Genomic DNA, 15,437 nt, shown 5'->3' with positions numbered 1-15,437 from the left:
TTTACCTGCGCTAAAAAGTATTACTCATGACTGAACTGAAAACGTCGCTGGTCTGTAGGTGTAGGTATGGCTTCACATTGGTTGGTCTCTCCCACCAATGGTCTGAGGTTTTTATCCCAGCCGTCCATCGGCTGTCCATCACCAGCACTTATGAGGAGAGTGTGGCTTTGTTCTCAGATATGTGTGTTATTAAAGTGCGGTGTGTGGTTCTGTGATGTTTTTCCAGGACTATTTGTTCTGTATTACTCACGAAGCCAGAGTCTGCAAACCTCAACAGACCTGTAGGTTTTCTTAAATGTGGTTTCCCTGACTAAATTAAGAGGCAGACCGTGACTAGTAGTTTGATTTTTCATTCAGATTAAAGTGTGATTTGACAGAATTGATATTAAATCTGTTTAATACTATTTTTTCAAATGTCTTTCATCAGAGTTAACAGGTACCTCGTCTCAACTGTAAAATAAACATTCCAGGCAGTCAGTAATTTAGTGATATTATTATCAGATATGTCCTGATTGAAATTTGCCATAAATAAGGAATCAGTTCAGACAAAAGTCAAAATGACAATATGGGTAATTTGGGGTTTGCGTGTTAACAAATTCTCATTTTCAGATGTTTTTATTCTAACACGATTGAAACAACTTTGAGTAAACAAATCTTATTTCAATTGTATTCCCATTTCTCTAACATGTCAGGGTTTCTAACCTTACAATTAGAACGGAATTGTGGCAGGTTTCTAACATTTTCATATCAAAAGTATTTTTTGTGACTTGTGATTTTTCCATCTTCTTGATCTTGTGACGGCCCCTCCCTTCCACTAGAGGTCTGTGTCCTGTCTGCTGTCTCAGGTTGTTGCTCCACAGCTGATGGGCCACACACCAGCCTGATTAGAATGCCAGCTATAAAGACTCAGCACCTGAAAATGGATCTCAACTCTTTGACTGACACGACTGCTGATTTGTTTCGTAAAAAAATAAATAAAAAGTGTAAAGGGAGTTCAATTGTTAAAGAAAAACTGCTGTCATTTTTAAAAATATTTATTTTGACACAAGTTTTAAAACTGCTTGTTTGCATTGATACATACATTCACTCAAGACGTTTGAACGTGTAATTACAAATATATACACTGAAAATACATTGTACAATACGATTCAGTCAGTCTGATACGTAGGCTTCCGGCATGTGGAAATGATTTGGAGGGATACCTGATATATTAACATATATACATAATATATATGTATATATTAACATAATATTCGTGATTTAAAACACTGGCCTTTAAGTTACAAGTTTGGTATAAAAAATACAATGCCCATTCTGTAACATCTTCATCACTTTCTGGCACTTCCTACAGATGGATCCTTGTGAGGCAGACTTAGTTTATTCCATAAAGGGGACACTGTTCCTGCCTTCATTTCTGAGTTATAAGAACTGCTGACTGTGCTTTCCTGCGTGTTATTACTTCTCTGGTTCGTAATACCTCTTCTTCATGGCTCGATACTTCCTGAGGAAATACAGCGCCTCCAGTTCCTTGATGACGAAGTCGCCACGAGCCACCAGCTTCTGGATCTTCTCGGGGTCCGTCACGTCTTTGTTCTTCATGAAGGCGGACTTCAGGCGCTCTCTGAAGTAAGCGGCTCCCTGCGGGTACTCGCGGCCAAGATACAGCAGCTTTTTTTTTGGAGGAAGAGAAACTCATTAAACGCATAGAACGGGACAACCGCAACCCCGTGTGTATACGTGCTTCATTGACTTTATTCACTTACCGTTTTGTAAAGCCTCATAACCTGACCCCTTAAATTGTTGGCCATGCCAGAAAGGAGATGCCCCTCCTCACCTCTGGAAACGAGAATATGAAAGAGAAACTGTTCGTTAACTGAGACGACCATGACAGCAGAGACAGAAACATTTGGCGGGCGTGAGAGAAGTGTCAGACAGTGTAATTAACCAGAATCTCCCTGAATCCTAAAGAGAACATTTGCGACACCTCAACGTGCCACCCTGGAATCAGCTAACGTTAGCTAACGTGCAGCTAACTTGTTATTTAGCATTCAACACAAGCTACATTCATCAAAGGCTAATATACGAATAGCCATATTAAACAGTGCATTCATATGTACCTGTGTTCTTCTGTTGGGTGGCTTTACTCAAACCGCACGTTTGTGAAGAGACGACTTCTCTTCTTTGTCCTTCCTGGGACTATAGTGGACGGCTCAGCTATACAGCCGTAAGTCGTTTCGTTTTGTCGCAAATAGAAACAGATAACCACGCATGCGTATGCGTCTCTATGGTTACCAGGACGCTGTGGCGCTTTTTATTTTCAGCCATCAGTATGGTGAGTTTTCACAGTTTTCTTCGAGTAAAGGACTCCTGTTTGGTATTAAACCTTATTATATTGTGTTGTAACAAAACCTTGAAAGTAAGACTGAGAATACAACCTATTAACTTTTAAAGTTAGCGTCAGCAGGAAGAACCCTTCATGTTGATGCTCTTTTTCTTCATTTTCTCACCAATGTCTTCCCCTGTGTCTTGAGTTCACGTTTAAAAATCCTTCTTTAACTTTCTCTCTATGTGTTCTCCTGTGAGTGATAGCCACCCAAGAAAAAAAAGAAGGTATGAGCAAATATCAGTCATCACATTTAGGATTCTAGATTTACATTATGCTGTTTACCATACAGGCTGTAGGTAGTGTAGATGTATGCAGCCAGGTATAGAGTACAGCTTATCCTACAGTAAGCGCCACCAGCACTGTGTTTACCACGCTTCTCCTCAGTAACTTACCTTTTTCCAACACGTAGTAGTGAGACATCCTTGATAAACACTGATTTGTAATTGGTTTTATTTGCTGGTTGTCATCAAAGAGTCGTAAACTGACGAAGGCTCAGAAGGCGAAGCGGCTGCAGGAGGAGGAGGAGAGGAGGCTGCGAGAGGAAGGTAATCCAGATACTTTCCATCTAAACTCTGCAGTACAGGTGGTTAACTCTGCAGGACACTGATACAAGGTCATCTGTCTGAGAACCTGTTTTGAACTTCCGTAAGCACCCGTTTAAGGAATAAAAGAGATTCCTACAGTTTCAGGATACGTGTTGACATATTGTGTACACTTTATATTTGCTTCTTCTGCATTATAGAGGAAGCACGGCTGCAAGCTGAGAAAGAAGAGCAGGAAAGATTGGAGAGAGAGAGAAAGGAGAAGGAGCTAGAAAGGCTTGAGTTAAAGGTAAGATGTCCCTGTGTGAGATATATATAAATATATATATAAATATATATATAAAAATATATAAATATATATAAATAAATATATATATATAAAAATATATATAAATAAATATATATATATATAAAAATATATATAAATAAATATATATATATAAATAAATAAATAAATATATATATATATATATATATATATATATAGATAGATAGATAGATAGATAGATAGATAGATAGATAGATAGAGTATAGTGGACTGGGGCTGTATGCTTTGCTGTCATGGGTGTCTTTTCCTGACAGGACCTAGAGCGCAGAGAAGACGAGTGGAAGGAACTCCGCCATCTACTGGACAGCAATCATACTGCAGTAATCAAATGGACAACCGATGCTGTGGAGACAGCCCAGGTTTGTGTTCCTGTCCAAGTGAAAAGGGAGAACATCTGCCACATGAATCCTTTCATGTGGCAAATCTTTCCTCTCAGGGCTTCCGTAGTTTTTCTTGAGCAGACAATCCAACAATTTGTGATCAATACACAATGTCGATACAACATATTCTCTTTTTGTCCCTATATTCAGACGGATTAAAAAAAACAATTTCTGGCCGATATTAACACACATGATGTTGTTTGTGTCCAGTGGGAGAGATACACGCAGTGTGGTGGGATCCCGGACCCAGCAGTACAGAAGGATGTCAACACGTATATCAGCTTATGGAGAGATGACCCAGAGGTCAAAATCGCACCCGTGCTCCAGCAATGTAACGTCGCTCTACAGGTCTGTATGTGGAGGGGTAGATGTCATGCACTGAGTTGATCAGTCAGTGAAGAGTAAATCAACTCTAGTTTTAACCATCAGTTATTTATCTGATATAAACACCAAATATTTGATGGTTACAGCTTCCCAAGCAAAATTAGCTTGCTTCAATTTAATTCATATTTATCATAAATATAGTTGTGTATTATTATTGTTAATAATATATATTATTATTTGTAACATTAATATATGAAAATGAGAGACAGGGAGACAAATTAAAGGCAGGAAAAAGCACATTTTCAAAATAGAGAAATATAAGATTGTGTTTTTCCCTCAAAGTGTCGAGTAGTAAATGAGATGCAAGTCTTCTATTTTGATTTGATGAACACTATTGTTTCTCTACATTGCTCAATTTATTCTATTAATAAATCAGAATCGGCCTCCTTTGAAATTATTCAACTCACCATTTTTATCCAAAGTGATACCCTTACAGTATGTATAGTAATATATATATATACAGAGCTACAGTATCCAGGACCAACGCAATCAACACCACCACTGTGCCTCATGCCTACAACCAGCTAATGTATGAAATATAGGAATGTTGTTCCTCATAGCTGATGGAGGAGCTGGAGGGTCTGCTCAGAGACGTTACTGATCCACAAGAGGGCCAGAAGTACCAGGAGGGTCTCGTACAGTTGGTGGAGCTAATCCACTCTAAACACCTCCTCACCACCGAGGAGATCCTCAAGGTACGCGGATCATAGTTTCACATGTGAAATTGCTTTTTTGTATTTTGTGAGGGCCAAGGCGTGATCTGCAAACACGCTGTGAGATGGCTTTTTGGACTCATCCCTGTTTCTTTGTGTTGTGTGCCTCCCTGGTCATAGGAGGCCAGTGCGGACATCGACATGGAGACGGGCAACATGCAGACTGTGGTCAAAGATGACAACATTACACTCGGTCTCTGGGCCAACCTCAAGAAGAATCCAAGGTTTGTGGAGGAAACAAATAGATTATCTGGGTTAAATGTGACTTTAAAAGAAAGAGGGAGGTTTTGTTTTTTTTAGGTCGCAAAACTCTATTTGCAACATTCATATTTAGCTTGAAGTATCGAGGATTCTCTTTCTTTCTATCGGGTTCATTCAGGTTTAAAGGTTTAAACTTTGAAGAGGCGGGCCTGGGCTTTAAGCTTCCCAAACAGCTGGCTGTGAGCAACGTCGCTGTGCGGATCCTCCACACGCGCTATGACCACCTGTCCCTGCTGGCCAGGATGGCTCACCTGACAATACACACACCCAGCCACAGGTACTTATCTGGTAGTACTCTCCCCACTGCTAATACTACTATGAATAATAACGCTGGTAGTACAAACCATGCTCTCTTTGCACAGTGTTCATGTCTTTCCTCATCCGTTTGGTCCCAGGTATCTTGCAGGCATAGATGTACCCGAGCAGGGGGAGACGGAAGGTGAGGGGGAGGTGACGGAAGACAGCGAGACCCAGCAGCAGAGCCTGGACGCGGAGGTGCAGTCCATCCAAGGGTCTGATGGCAGTGAGGTAAGAAGTTCCTGGCCTGGGTTATTCAATTCAGTGTGATGTTTGTGTTCTAGTTTTGTTTGCTTCTCACAGAGTGCAACCAGTATACGGTCAAGGAGAAGCAGCCTGCAGTCTGCGGAAGGCCGAGGGAGCCAGATACAGACACAGATGGAGGCACTCGAAGGTAAGATGCCACGACACTTCATGACACTCCACATGTAACCACACCGGATGTAAAACTGCCGGCAGTCAAAATGATTGCGGTATTTTGATACATGGACTAAAGCCATACAACAGCAAAGTTATTCATGTTTTCTAATGTAGATTAAGACGTGTCTACATCAATAATTGTTGTGAAAATAGGTCCTTTTTTTTCTCCCTCCAGCTGAGGGGGTATCGACTTCTCCCCGAGTGCAACTGACAATGATGGACAGCGGTGAGCGTGTCCAGGTGGTGGACTTAATGCAGTACACACCTCTGGGTGGGGTCTTCTACTATGACACGTTTCACCTCCCGCCACAAGCCCGCCAGGTCAATGGCTGGGAAATTAGACAGGTAAAGGGTTCGAGTGTTTGCTGCTTACACCAGGCCTGATCAGCTAATGGGAACCTCACACAACACTCTCCGTACCCATGATTTTCCAGCTGTTGCACAATGGGCTACAGGTGTTCCCCTACCCCACTGAGAAGTCCAACTTGGAGGAAAACGAAGCGCTCGCCTGCCCTCCTGTCGGTGTGTCTGTGACGCTGCCCGAATCGGTCGTCTTCTTGGAAACTCCCCAAGTGGCTCGCTGGGATGCTGCAGGTAGGACATGCTATCTGATACTCTCCAGCACAGAAAGGTGTAAAAAACAAAAACAAACCAGTCACGTAACAGGGTTTTTTCATCCAGGGAAGCAGTGGAGGATGGACGGTATCACAGACGTGTCTTACGAGGAGGCGGAGGCCACAATCTCCCTCAATATGAACTCCTTCCACGCCTTTGTGCTGATGCAGGATACTTATGCAAACTTTCCCTTCCAGAGCTGGGAGCTCAGGCCACTGGGCCAAGACTCGGCTCTTTTCACCATCAACGGGGCCCTCATCGACCTCAGCATCACGATCCAGGTAAGAGACTGGAAAGCACGGTCAGCACATGCCAGAGGAATAAATCAAGAGATCTGGCTTGACTGTTGTATATTTGTGTCTTATTTGACTAACAGGCTAATCAGTGTATGCTGCAGTCAGAGCGAGAGAGGGGTCTCTCTCACCTCATAGGGAAGTGGATGAGTGGCCCCGTCCTGCAGAGGGCCATGCTCAACGCCGGGATCAACATCTTTGTGAATGAGTACACGGACAAATACGCCAGCACCTGCGGCAAGGTCTGCATATTTTACTCATTTGTTTTCAGAATGGAAGAACAAGCCGTGGGCTTTGGGCCAGGTTGCAGCAGTGTCTGGCATGTATCCACACGTCGGTGTCAAAGTGATAGGAAGTGGGAGATGACATTATCTGTGCGAAAGGGTGTAATGTTTACCAGCTTATTTTAGTTTGTTAGCATGCTAACATTTGGTAGACTGAGGTTGATTAGTTTGTCGATTATTGGACAAATTATAATTCTGGCCTGATCATGGCGCTAAATGAAACATAATTCATACTTTGGAGGACGTGAATGTCTGCACCAGATTTCATGGAAATCCTTCCACTGGTTGTTGGAATTTCTCTCAAAACCAAAAAAAAAAAAAAAAAAACTCACCAAAGTGTCTAAACTCTGAAAGCGTGGCTCTCAAAAAGAATTGAACAAATCCTATTTTTGAGAAGATATTCTTCAGCAGATTTGGGTGGCAATATGTCTGGATTGTTACACATTAAAAAAAAACATCATGTAATTGTAAACAACCTACTCACCATAAACGATGTGAAACTGAGAGGGACCATTCTACCGAATAAGTGACTTTAAATTCACCTTTACTGATACTTATTTGCATTTCACGAGGTTACAGTGCTATAAATATTCCGTGTGGTTTCTCTCCTCAGGACCCACTCACAGAACATGCTGCCTACAAACAGATGGCCCTCTTCGCCTCTGCCTGTGCTTTCTCATGGAGCAAGTGGAATGCCAAATGTGGAGCGGCGCATCTAGTCATGCAGGTATTCTCGCTCACACAAAGATGCAGCCGATTTCATTTAGCATTCTACCCCCCTCCCCCCCATCATACATGGAACAGCTTGATTGTATTCCTTCCCTCTCCTCTGCCAGGTGTGTGAGCACCACAGCCCTGCCCCGGTGCCGAAAGGCTCGTGGAGTCTCTACCTGCTCGGTGCTCAGAGGAGTCTGAAGCTGGAAATCACAGAGAAGAGTGAGGCTTTCTCTCCAGAGCATCATCCGGGAATTGAGTTTCACTCCACCTTCATCCACACGCTCCAGGACGACATGAGCACCGAAGGCATAGCCAGGACCAGAGTATCCAATTATCTGTTTGTGGATACAGTACAGAGCCTGCTGTGTGCCACCAGACCCCTGATGTATTCATAACCTGTGTCGATTTAACCCCAAGTTCATTTCACAAATTAAAGATACGTTAAACACCTGAACTTGAAATGTACGTTGGGATGCACATAAGAACACACATCTGTTGTAGAATAGGCTACTTTATTTGTGCAAAGTTCCACACATCTTCTTTGGAACATACAAAAGAGTATTAAGTCGAACACGGTGACAACCACAGCATGAGCTTAAAAGTGGAAAATAAAAAGAACCTTTGGTGTTAAGACTAACAATGTAGAATTATAACTTAACAAAAATAAAAAGATATTCACAAATCCCCACGCAAATCTAACAAACGCATAAATATAGATTTCAACATGTTTAAAACACTTTTAATTACCAGTGTTCATAGACTTAAGTTATAAAATATTCTCTGCAAAATTACATTAAAAAGGCTGGCAGTCGCCTCCCGTTTCCTCAAGTGCATGAAATGTATTTACAAAGTCATGTGGCACTTGGAGCCATGGTGGCCTTCATTCTCATGACGCTGTGACACGATTGGTCAACGTTGTACCAGCTCTGATGATCACGCCTGCTTCATAATGTGTCGAGGACACTGAGCAGCTTTTAAAAGGATATTGGTTTCCACCACTCGCAACTGCTTCTTCTCTTAAAACACAGACAAATGCACACGCACGCATATAAAGGTCTAATTTAGCAAACGTGATGTGATGCATAAAATCCTTCAAAGGGTTAACTATTCCCCGAGGCCTGGCCTGTGCAGTCAATGCAAGTCTCGTTTTAGGAATCTTCAGGCACCAGTAAACATCCCAACAGCCTCCGCTCAGAAGTGGTACACTGTACTTTAATCATCACCACCCCAGTGCTCCGATCATCTCTGCAGAAGGCTGATGGGCGGCAACACCATCCACCCCGGGTCTGGGGGGGGACTAGACGGGGGGCTGTCCGTTATGCCGGAGCCCCGTGTAGGGCCACAGAAGCTGCTGGATGGTCATCCAGGAGTCCCCGGTCCCCACAGGGGCTGCATCGACCGCTGGCTGCATCACCAGGCTGGCCAGCAGTGCCAGGAGACCTGCAGGTGAACCATGAGTATTTACCAGCACACAGAATGAGACGCAACTATCCCTCACGCTGTATTGGGAAAATGTCTACAGACAGCTGCTCCTGCATTAAGAGCTGTGTAGACTAAATTGATTAAATGGCGTACCTGCTAGCACCACCACCATCGCCAACCAAATCCAGAGACCCCTGCCACCTCTGGCTACTGCTGCAGCAGCCCGGGAAGAGGTCAGGCTGTGGGACAGAGACTGGGCCATGCCTGGGTACGTAGGGCCGGAGGAGGGGCTCGGACTGGAGGTGGACAATGAAAGAATAAAACGTTACCACGTGATGGATAGAAAATGAGGCAAGGGAGAAATTTAAAAAGGAAAAATGGTCCAAGATGAAGCAAAAGACAGAATAAGTTACCAAAAATAACTCAAAGGAAGGGAATAAGTCACCACAGAACCCTTTTTTAGCGAAAAACTGGATAATTTGTGGTAACCAATGGATGGCAGGTGTTGAATTAGCTGCAGCAAGTTGGCTTCAATGAAATGCATTTTACCACCCGTCTCAGAGATGCAAAACCCTTCACATCATCTGCACAATGAGTAAGCTGTCAGCAGCGCAATGAGGAGCGGTTGGCATGGAGGTGGATTTGAGCATCGAATGGTAAAGGCAGCCGGCAAGTTTGGTCCGTTAACAGTAAGAGTGCGGCTTCAAGTCACTTTACAGCCATGAAGAGAGTCACTGCAAGGCTGTAACGTGGCCGTTGATTGGCACTCGTATTTGACAAATTAAGGCATTTTGCATGCAATTATTGGATTTTTAGATAGAGACACTTCCACTTTGGACTCTCCTCTCTACACACTTACAGCATTACAAACAGCTCATCCTGACTCCTGAGCAATGTGGAGGGAGGAAAAGAGGAAAGCACAGTTCAGAACACATGATCCATTTGCAGAAAACACTCAGCTGCCCCAAAAAAAAAAAAAAGAGATAATAGTCCAAGTATAGGAGTTTGCACATGAAAGTGTTAAGGTGGCTGATCATGTTAGTAAATGAGAGAAGACGAAGCAGGGTAAAGGAATTAGTTGTCGGTTAGATGCCTTGTTAGCCGCACACTGCAAATCAGAGCGTGAGATCCATGCATGAAACACAAATGAAGCTTCTAAAACCCTGTGTCTCACTGACACACAGATCTCAAGACCGCAGGGAATCGTTCATTCCCGAGCCTTTCAGAACAAACGCTCCGTTAACGCGATTAAAAGCCGCTGAGCCCCTGCAGAAAAGAAGCTCGTCCAGCACAGACCCATAGAATGAAAGAGATTCATCACTTAGGAGGTTCCATATACTCACAACTCTTTTCTAATTTTGTTTCGTTTTGTAACAAATGCGTAATAATTTCATATATAATGCAATATTTGCTATTCCAGAAAAATATTTGTTTGATATGTTGGCGTCTCAAAATGCTCTGGAGCATTAAAGGTGAAGTCCCCGGCAGATGGTGACTTTGTTAAACGGACTGAGAAGTTAGCAGGAGTGGTGATCAGAATATATAAAATAAGAATGCGTGTGTATGAATATCTATTATGTTACAGATGATCTCCGATGCCAGATTCAGTTTGCAGCTACTGGAACCTCGATACAGCGACATGATGAACTCTTCCACGATGCAGCTAGCCTCTTAGCTTTTCTGGCAGAAAGTGGTGCTGCAGTAGGCATTTGGTTGGACTAACGTCTTGAGGGGCAATATGAGGGAGGTGAGTTTGCTGCCCAGCTCACTGAGACTGGACCTCCTCTCTGCCACCGGCTCCTCCTCCTGCTCGTCGGTGTTGTCGTAGGCCGTCCTGTGGGCACGCGCGGGTCAGGCATTCACAAACACTGTTCAGTTGCACATTCAAATACAAGCATGGCTGCATGACCACACCAATTCTGTATGTGCGCATGCACATTTCATGCATATGCAGCCAACAAATATTGACTGATTAACACTCTCCTGCTGTACGCAGATATTTTAGAGATCCCTGCAATAAAATAACTCATCCCCAGCAATTCAACTTCCATGCTCTAATATTACATCATAAACTCACAAATCAAATTTCACAACCTTTCAGATATTTGGAGAGCTTTAAAAGTGCTTTGTATCTTCTAAGCTTCAATTTTGGCTTAGCCAATCAAATAAAATCCTCTCTCCTCGTCCAAACATTTGAAAGCTAGATCATGCCAATAAAAAGAAAAAAGTCCACCGTTTCTTACTTAACATTTTACATGAAAAGGAAAAATGAGCTTGATTCAGAAAATGTCAAAAAAGGTTGTTTGCTTCTGAGAAACGCTGCATCATGCGAGGAGGGACCAGATGCATGAAAGATGGCTGCCGTGTGATTTGATAGCATCACTGATTTTTCTTGGTCTCAAAAGAGAACACGTTTGTTCCAGCAGTCTAAGCTCCACCCTTTCCTTAACACTATCACTGCACTGTAATTACATATTTGCAATTGAAAATATTTCCTTTAACAGATTTTGAAGGTTCGTTATACAACTGCCTTGAATTTATTTGTTTTAGTGCTGCAGTATGTTACAATGCTGTCGGTGTTTCATGCCTTTTTTCTTGATCGTTAGGAAGGACATGAGTTGATCACAACCTGTTTGACCCTCTGAAGTTTGCATTTTAAAAAGTATGAAAAATATTTCCATATAACATCCACTGCAAAGGGATTTGGAAAAATATAAACTTGACTACAACACCACATGTAAATGGACTGAAATATCCTTCAAGTATTCTAAACTGTCGGACTTACTGCAATGATGTCATACTAGAAAGCCGCCATCTTTATGCATCTGGGGCCACAGTGAAAAATGTGTGCGACACAGCCAGCGTGGTACCCTTCTTCTTGACATGTCTTACCCCTTATTCATGACAGAGGGCTCTTCAGCATCAAGCCAGGCCGCAGAGCTAACAAAGCGCTTTAGTGGGGGGCGCGCAGTGCTCTTTCCCGCCACATTCCTGGAAACCATCGTTATCACATAAGGGCACAACAACAACCCTCACGTCATGTAACTGGTAACCCTCACGTCAACAAGCTTTGGTGAGCCAGTAGCTTCCTGCACATCAACAATGCTGCCATGTTTTTAAGAAGGTAACCATCATTTAAACAGTCCTATTCCCTTTGATTCAAGTGCACGCTCCCCTTCACATACAGACTAAATATTTTTTAACGTCACTCCACATATGACAATCCAGGCATAATTAATCCGCATGAACACGTATTCAAATGCCTACCATGGGGATCGCCTGGTCAGCCTCTCCGCTTCAGCCTCTGAGCCGTCTTGTGTTTTGGACTGTGGTGGGTAGATCAAACAATACGAGTCATGATTCATCGCGACAACAACGCTCCTTTGCACAGTCTGAAGCATAACATTTACCGGTAAACCTGGTTCCATTTGTGTGTGGTACGACACTTAAACATTCTTAGTACTCTGAATATGTTCATGCTTTGACCTGCACCACATGTAGGTGGCACTGAAAGCAATCTTAAGAAAATGGGAATTGTATCTTATAGACAGAACGATAACTTCATTATTGAGGGTGCAATCAATGTGTTCATAGAAATATGTCCTCACCGTGTCAAATTGCATGTTGGCTCCACCAGAGCGGGGGATTGCGGCAATGCTGACCCGCCGGGTTGATGTCTGCTGGAGGTGAGGGAAGGAAAAAGACAAATTAATTCATAAACACACATGAACATTACTGTTGAGATCATATGTAACCAAACTGCAGCTGACCTTGTAGTACTGTGTGGTCTGCTTCTTGCCACGGAAGTCATCTGGAAAGAAGAAATAGTTTAGTGGTCATATATGAATCTGGTTTGTGTGGGCCATCACTGAGCAGCCACACGCCTCAATTATCTCCACACACACACACACACACACACACACACACACACACACACACACACACACACACACACACACACACACACACACACACACACACACACACACTAGAGTTAGAGGATATGGGTATGTCACTATATTGCGCCAGCGTTGTATGGAGGTTAACTCACAGCTACCACATGTTTTTAATTATGCATACAAAAATCTATACATTTTAAATGATAATGCACCTCAAGTCCGTAACATTTAACTTGTCTAGTTCTAGATGAAAACTGTGGTAATGGATGTGCTAATAGTTGCCAAATATTAAGGATTTTCTTCTAAATTTAAGATACTGAATGTCAGAACAAAATAGTAGCCAACGAGTAACTTCAGTCTAAAGATGTATTGCACCTTGATAGTATGGAATCATGATGTAACCATTTCCACCTCTTTCAGTTTGTGATCCAAACGACCTCTCGTTCTGCATGAGCGCCTCTCTCAGCTCCAGCAGCTCAGCGTGCTCCTTGGTGTACAGCCTCCTCAGGTTCTCCACATGCTGGATCATCACCTCCACAGCCTTACCTATACGACTCTCCTGACATTCACAAGGCTCCATTAAATCATCAGAATCAACATCACCAGACAGAACAGTGGAAACAAATTGTTGACCACAAACACACATTATCCCACCTGGTGAATCGCTCCAAGCATCTCAGAGCGACTGGACACTCTGATCATGGACTGGATGAGGATGTCCAGGTTCTTCTGGAGCCTCTGGATGATCTCCATGGACTGGTTGTCGTCCTCACACAGAGGGGTCAGAGCCTGGGAGGAGAGAACAGACAGGAGACACAAATGAAGAATCAACAGAAAAAAAAAAATCATGCTGAAGCAAGACTTAAGCAAGTGCTCCATTCACAGAAAGCAGGACGTTAGATGCATATGCAGACTGACCTGCAGTAAGCCCTGACAGCTGGACACCTCCTTGCGGACATTTTCCTCAGCCAGGTCACGTGACCTCTCCTCCAGCCGGAGTCTCTTCTCCAACGTGAACATGTCGCACTTGAAGCCCAATGCCAGATGCTGGAACTGCGCCTGAATTAGTTTGTTGTTGTTTAATTCGGGCACTCACTGTACACATTTCCTCGTTGGACTATGATAAGAGGATTGCTCTCATTGAGAGGATATCATTGTTCTGGCGGAAAAGTTACACCAGATAAAGCATGAAGCTCTTGCACTTCCTTCTCGAAAACCCCACATTTCAAGAGAAACCCATCAGCGCATTAACAAAGTGATATTTTAACTTCATGTGTATTTTTATTGTATGGGTTTCAAAGAGAAGTGCAAAATTGCTAAAATGTTAACTAACTTTGTGTATCGATATGTTTCTGATGGCTGCAGAAGAAAATAAATACCAAACTTTTTAACTTGTTTCCTGTCTGAATGCATGAATTGTCACTTTGAATACAGAGAACCAGCTGATAGATTTAAATGTGCCTTCTAAAATATACTTCCCCCAAAGTGCCCCATTTATAGTGCAAAACGATTAAAAAAAAACTGAAAACAGCATTTGCTTGCATTATAGAATTCAGCTCCATGATCTAATGGTATATACACACACACACACACACACACACACCTCGATCTCCTTTTCAGTAGGTGACAAGCTGCAGATAAAGAGATGACAATGAAGTGTTATTACATAAACACATGCATGGCTATGGATTTATGTGTTAAGCTGTGTTGTTATGATCATTTGCTCTCTTACCTCTTCTTGTCTTTGGCGGTGCCGCTGGTGTCCGAGATCATGGCCGTCTCAGCTACAAAAGGGAAATGATAAGCAGGTGTACGGGCCAACAAATACCTGATCAAAGATCATAGAACGGTGTAAAACAAATACATTACACATACGTTCCTTCTCTGAGGCCATGCTGGTCTCACTTTGGTCCTCCTGGACCTTGGGCTCCTCGATGCCGTCCATGCTGCGTGACAGCTCCTGCAGGGTCGAGACAAACTTTACTGCCTCTCTCTTTAACTCTGATCCCTCCGTGCTCACATTGCCCTCAACATCCATATTGCTCCCTTCACTCACTCACTCCCTCCCTCCCTCCCTACTCTCTCCCAACAGCTTTACATAAGAAAGGTGAAATGTGAAGATTCAAGTGTAGTTGGATATTGATTGTGAGCGATCTGATCCTGAGTGGAGCCAAGATGAAACTATGTACTCTCCCTTCCTGTCTCTCTCATACTCTCATACGCTAGAAAGACAGCATTTCTCTTCAGGTCAACATGCCACGCTGAATGAAGACACCATTTGCCAACCTCATCACTGACAAGGAAACTGAATCTTGATACCGGTAATACCAGCTCCACTCGATCTACCGTAGTCTGAGATCGTCTTGAGCGAAACTTAGAATAGGAATATAATTTAAAAGTGCTTAAAAACCAAAAATATATTTAAAAAAACAACAACAACAACGTTGCATTATGAGGTAAATATAAAATTGAACCAAAACAATCTTGTACATCTTT

The 15,437-nt window shown here is 42.9% G+C and overlaps 3 protein-coding genes across 3 annotated transcripts in view; 1 reads left to right on the top strand and 2 right to left on the bottom strand.

The window, feature by feature from the left end:
- Positions 1-1,018: 1,018 nt before the first annotated feature.
- lyrm5a (LYR motif containing 5a) lies at positions 1,019-2,229 on the bottom strand. Its single transcript, XM_079295007.1, has 3 exons — positions 2,118-2,229; positions 1,764-1,836; positions 1,019-1,668 (listed from the first exon to the last, which is right to left on the bottom strand). Exons 2-3 carry the CDS (start codon positions 1,806-1,808, stop codon positions 1,456-1,458), a joined length of 258 nt encoding a protein of 85 aa, XP_079151133.1. The 5' UTR covers positions 1,809-1,836; positions 2,118-2,229; the 3' UTR covers positions 1,019-1,455.
- Positions 2,230-2,284: 55 nt separating this feature from the next.
- On the top strand, positions 2,285-8,015 carry dnai7 (dynein axonemal intermediate chain 7; the record flags this gene model as incomplete). The annotated part of the gene is made up of 16 exons (XM_079294892.1): positions 2,285-2,332; positions 2,859-2,931; positions 3,129-3,217; positions 3,511-3,615; positions 3,847-3,984; positions 4,581-4,715; positions 4,854-4,957; positions 5,113-5,285; positions 5,401-5,522; positions 5,595-5,685; positions 5,887-6,056; positions 6,146-6,305; positions 6,393-6,607; positions 6,703-6,861; positions 7,517-7,630; positions 7,740-8,015. 16 exons carry the CDS (start codon positions 2,285-2,287, stop codon positions 8,013-8,015), a joined length of 2,172 nt encoding a protein of 723 aa, XP_079151018.1.
- Positions 8,016-8,203: 188 nt separating this feature from the next.
- Positions 8,204-15,437, bottom strand: part of lrmp (lymphoid-restricted membrane protein) — a gene marked incomplete at its 5' end in the record, with an annotated part of 28,177 nt that continues 20,943 nt past the window's right edge. Inside the window, 14 exons of the mRNA XM_079294891.1 lie at positions 8,204-9,060; positions 9,196-9,338; positions 9,902-9,928; positions 10,766-10,876; positions 11,935-12,033; positions 12,310-12,368; positions 12,651-12,722; positions 12,813-12,853; positions 13,353-13,500; positions 13,596-13,730; positions 13,860-14,000; positions 14,545-14,572; positions 14,674-14,725; positions 14,817-14,901. Of these exons, the coding sequence (XP_079151017.1) occupies positions 8,918-9,060; positions 9,196-9,338; positions 9,902-9,928; positions 10,766-10,876; positions 11,935-12,033; positions 12,310-12,368; positions 12,651-12,722; positions 12,813-12,853; positions 13,353-13,500; positions 13,596-13,730; positions 13,860-14,000; positions 14,545-14,572; positions 14,674-14,725; positions 14,817-14,901 (1,284 nt within the window). The 3' untranslated portion in view covers positions 8,204-8,917. The remainder of the gene's footprint in view (positions 9,061-9,195; positions 9,339-9,901; positions 9,929-10,765; positions 10,877-11,934; positions 12,034-12,309; positions 12,369-12,650; positions 12,723-12,812; positions 12,854-13,352; positions 13,501-13,595; positions 13,731-13,859; positions 14,001-14,544; positions 14,573-14,673; positions 14,726-14,816; positions 14,902-15,437) is intronic.

The sequence above is a fragment of the Melanostigma gelatinosum genome (assembly GCF_949748355.1).
Source record: "Melanostigma gelatinosum genome assembly, chromosome: 22".
NCBI classification, from domain to species: Eukaryota; Metazoa; Chordata; class Actinopteri; order Perciformes; family Zoarcidae; genus Melanostigma; species Melanostigma gelatinosum.
The sequence above is the reverse complement of the archived record's forward strand: the minus strand, read 5'-3'. Positions and strand labels throughout refer to the sequence as shown.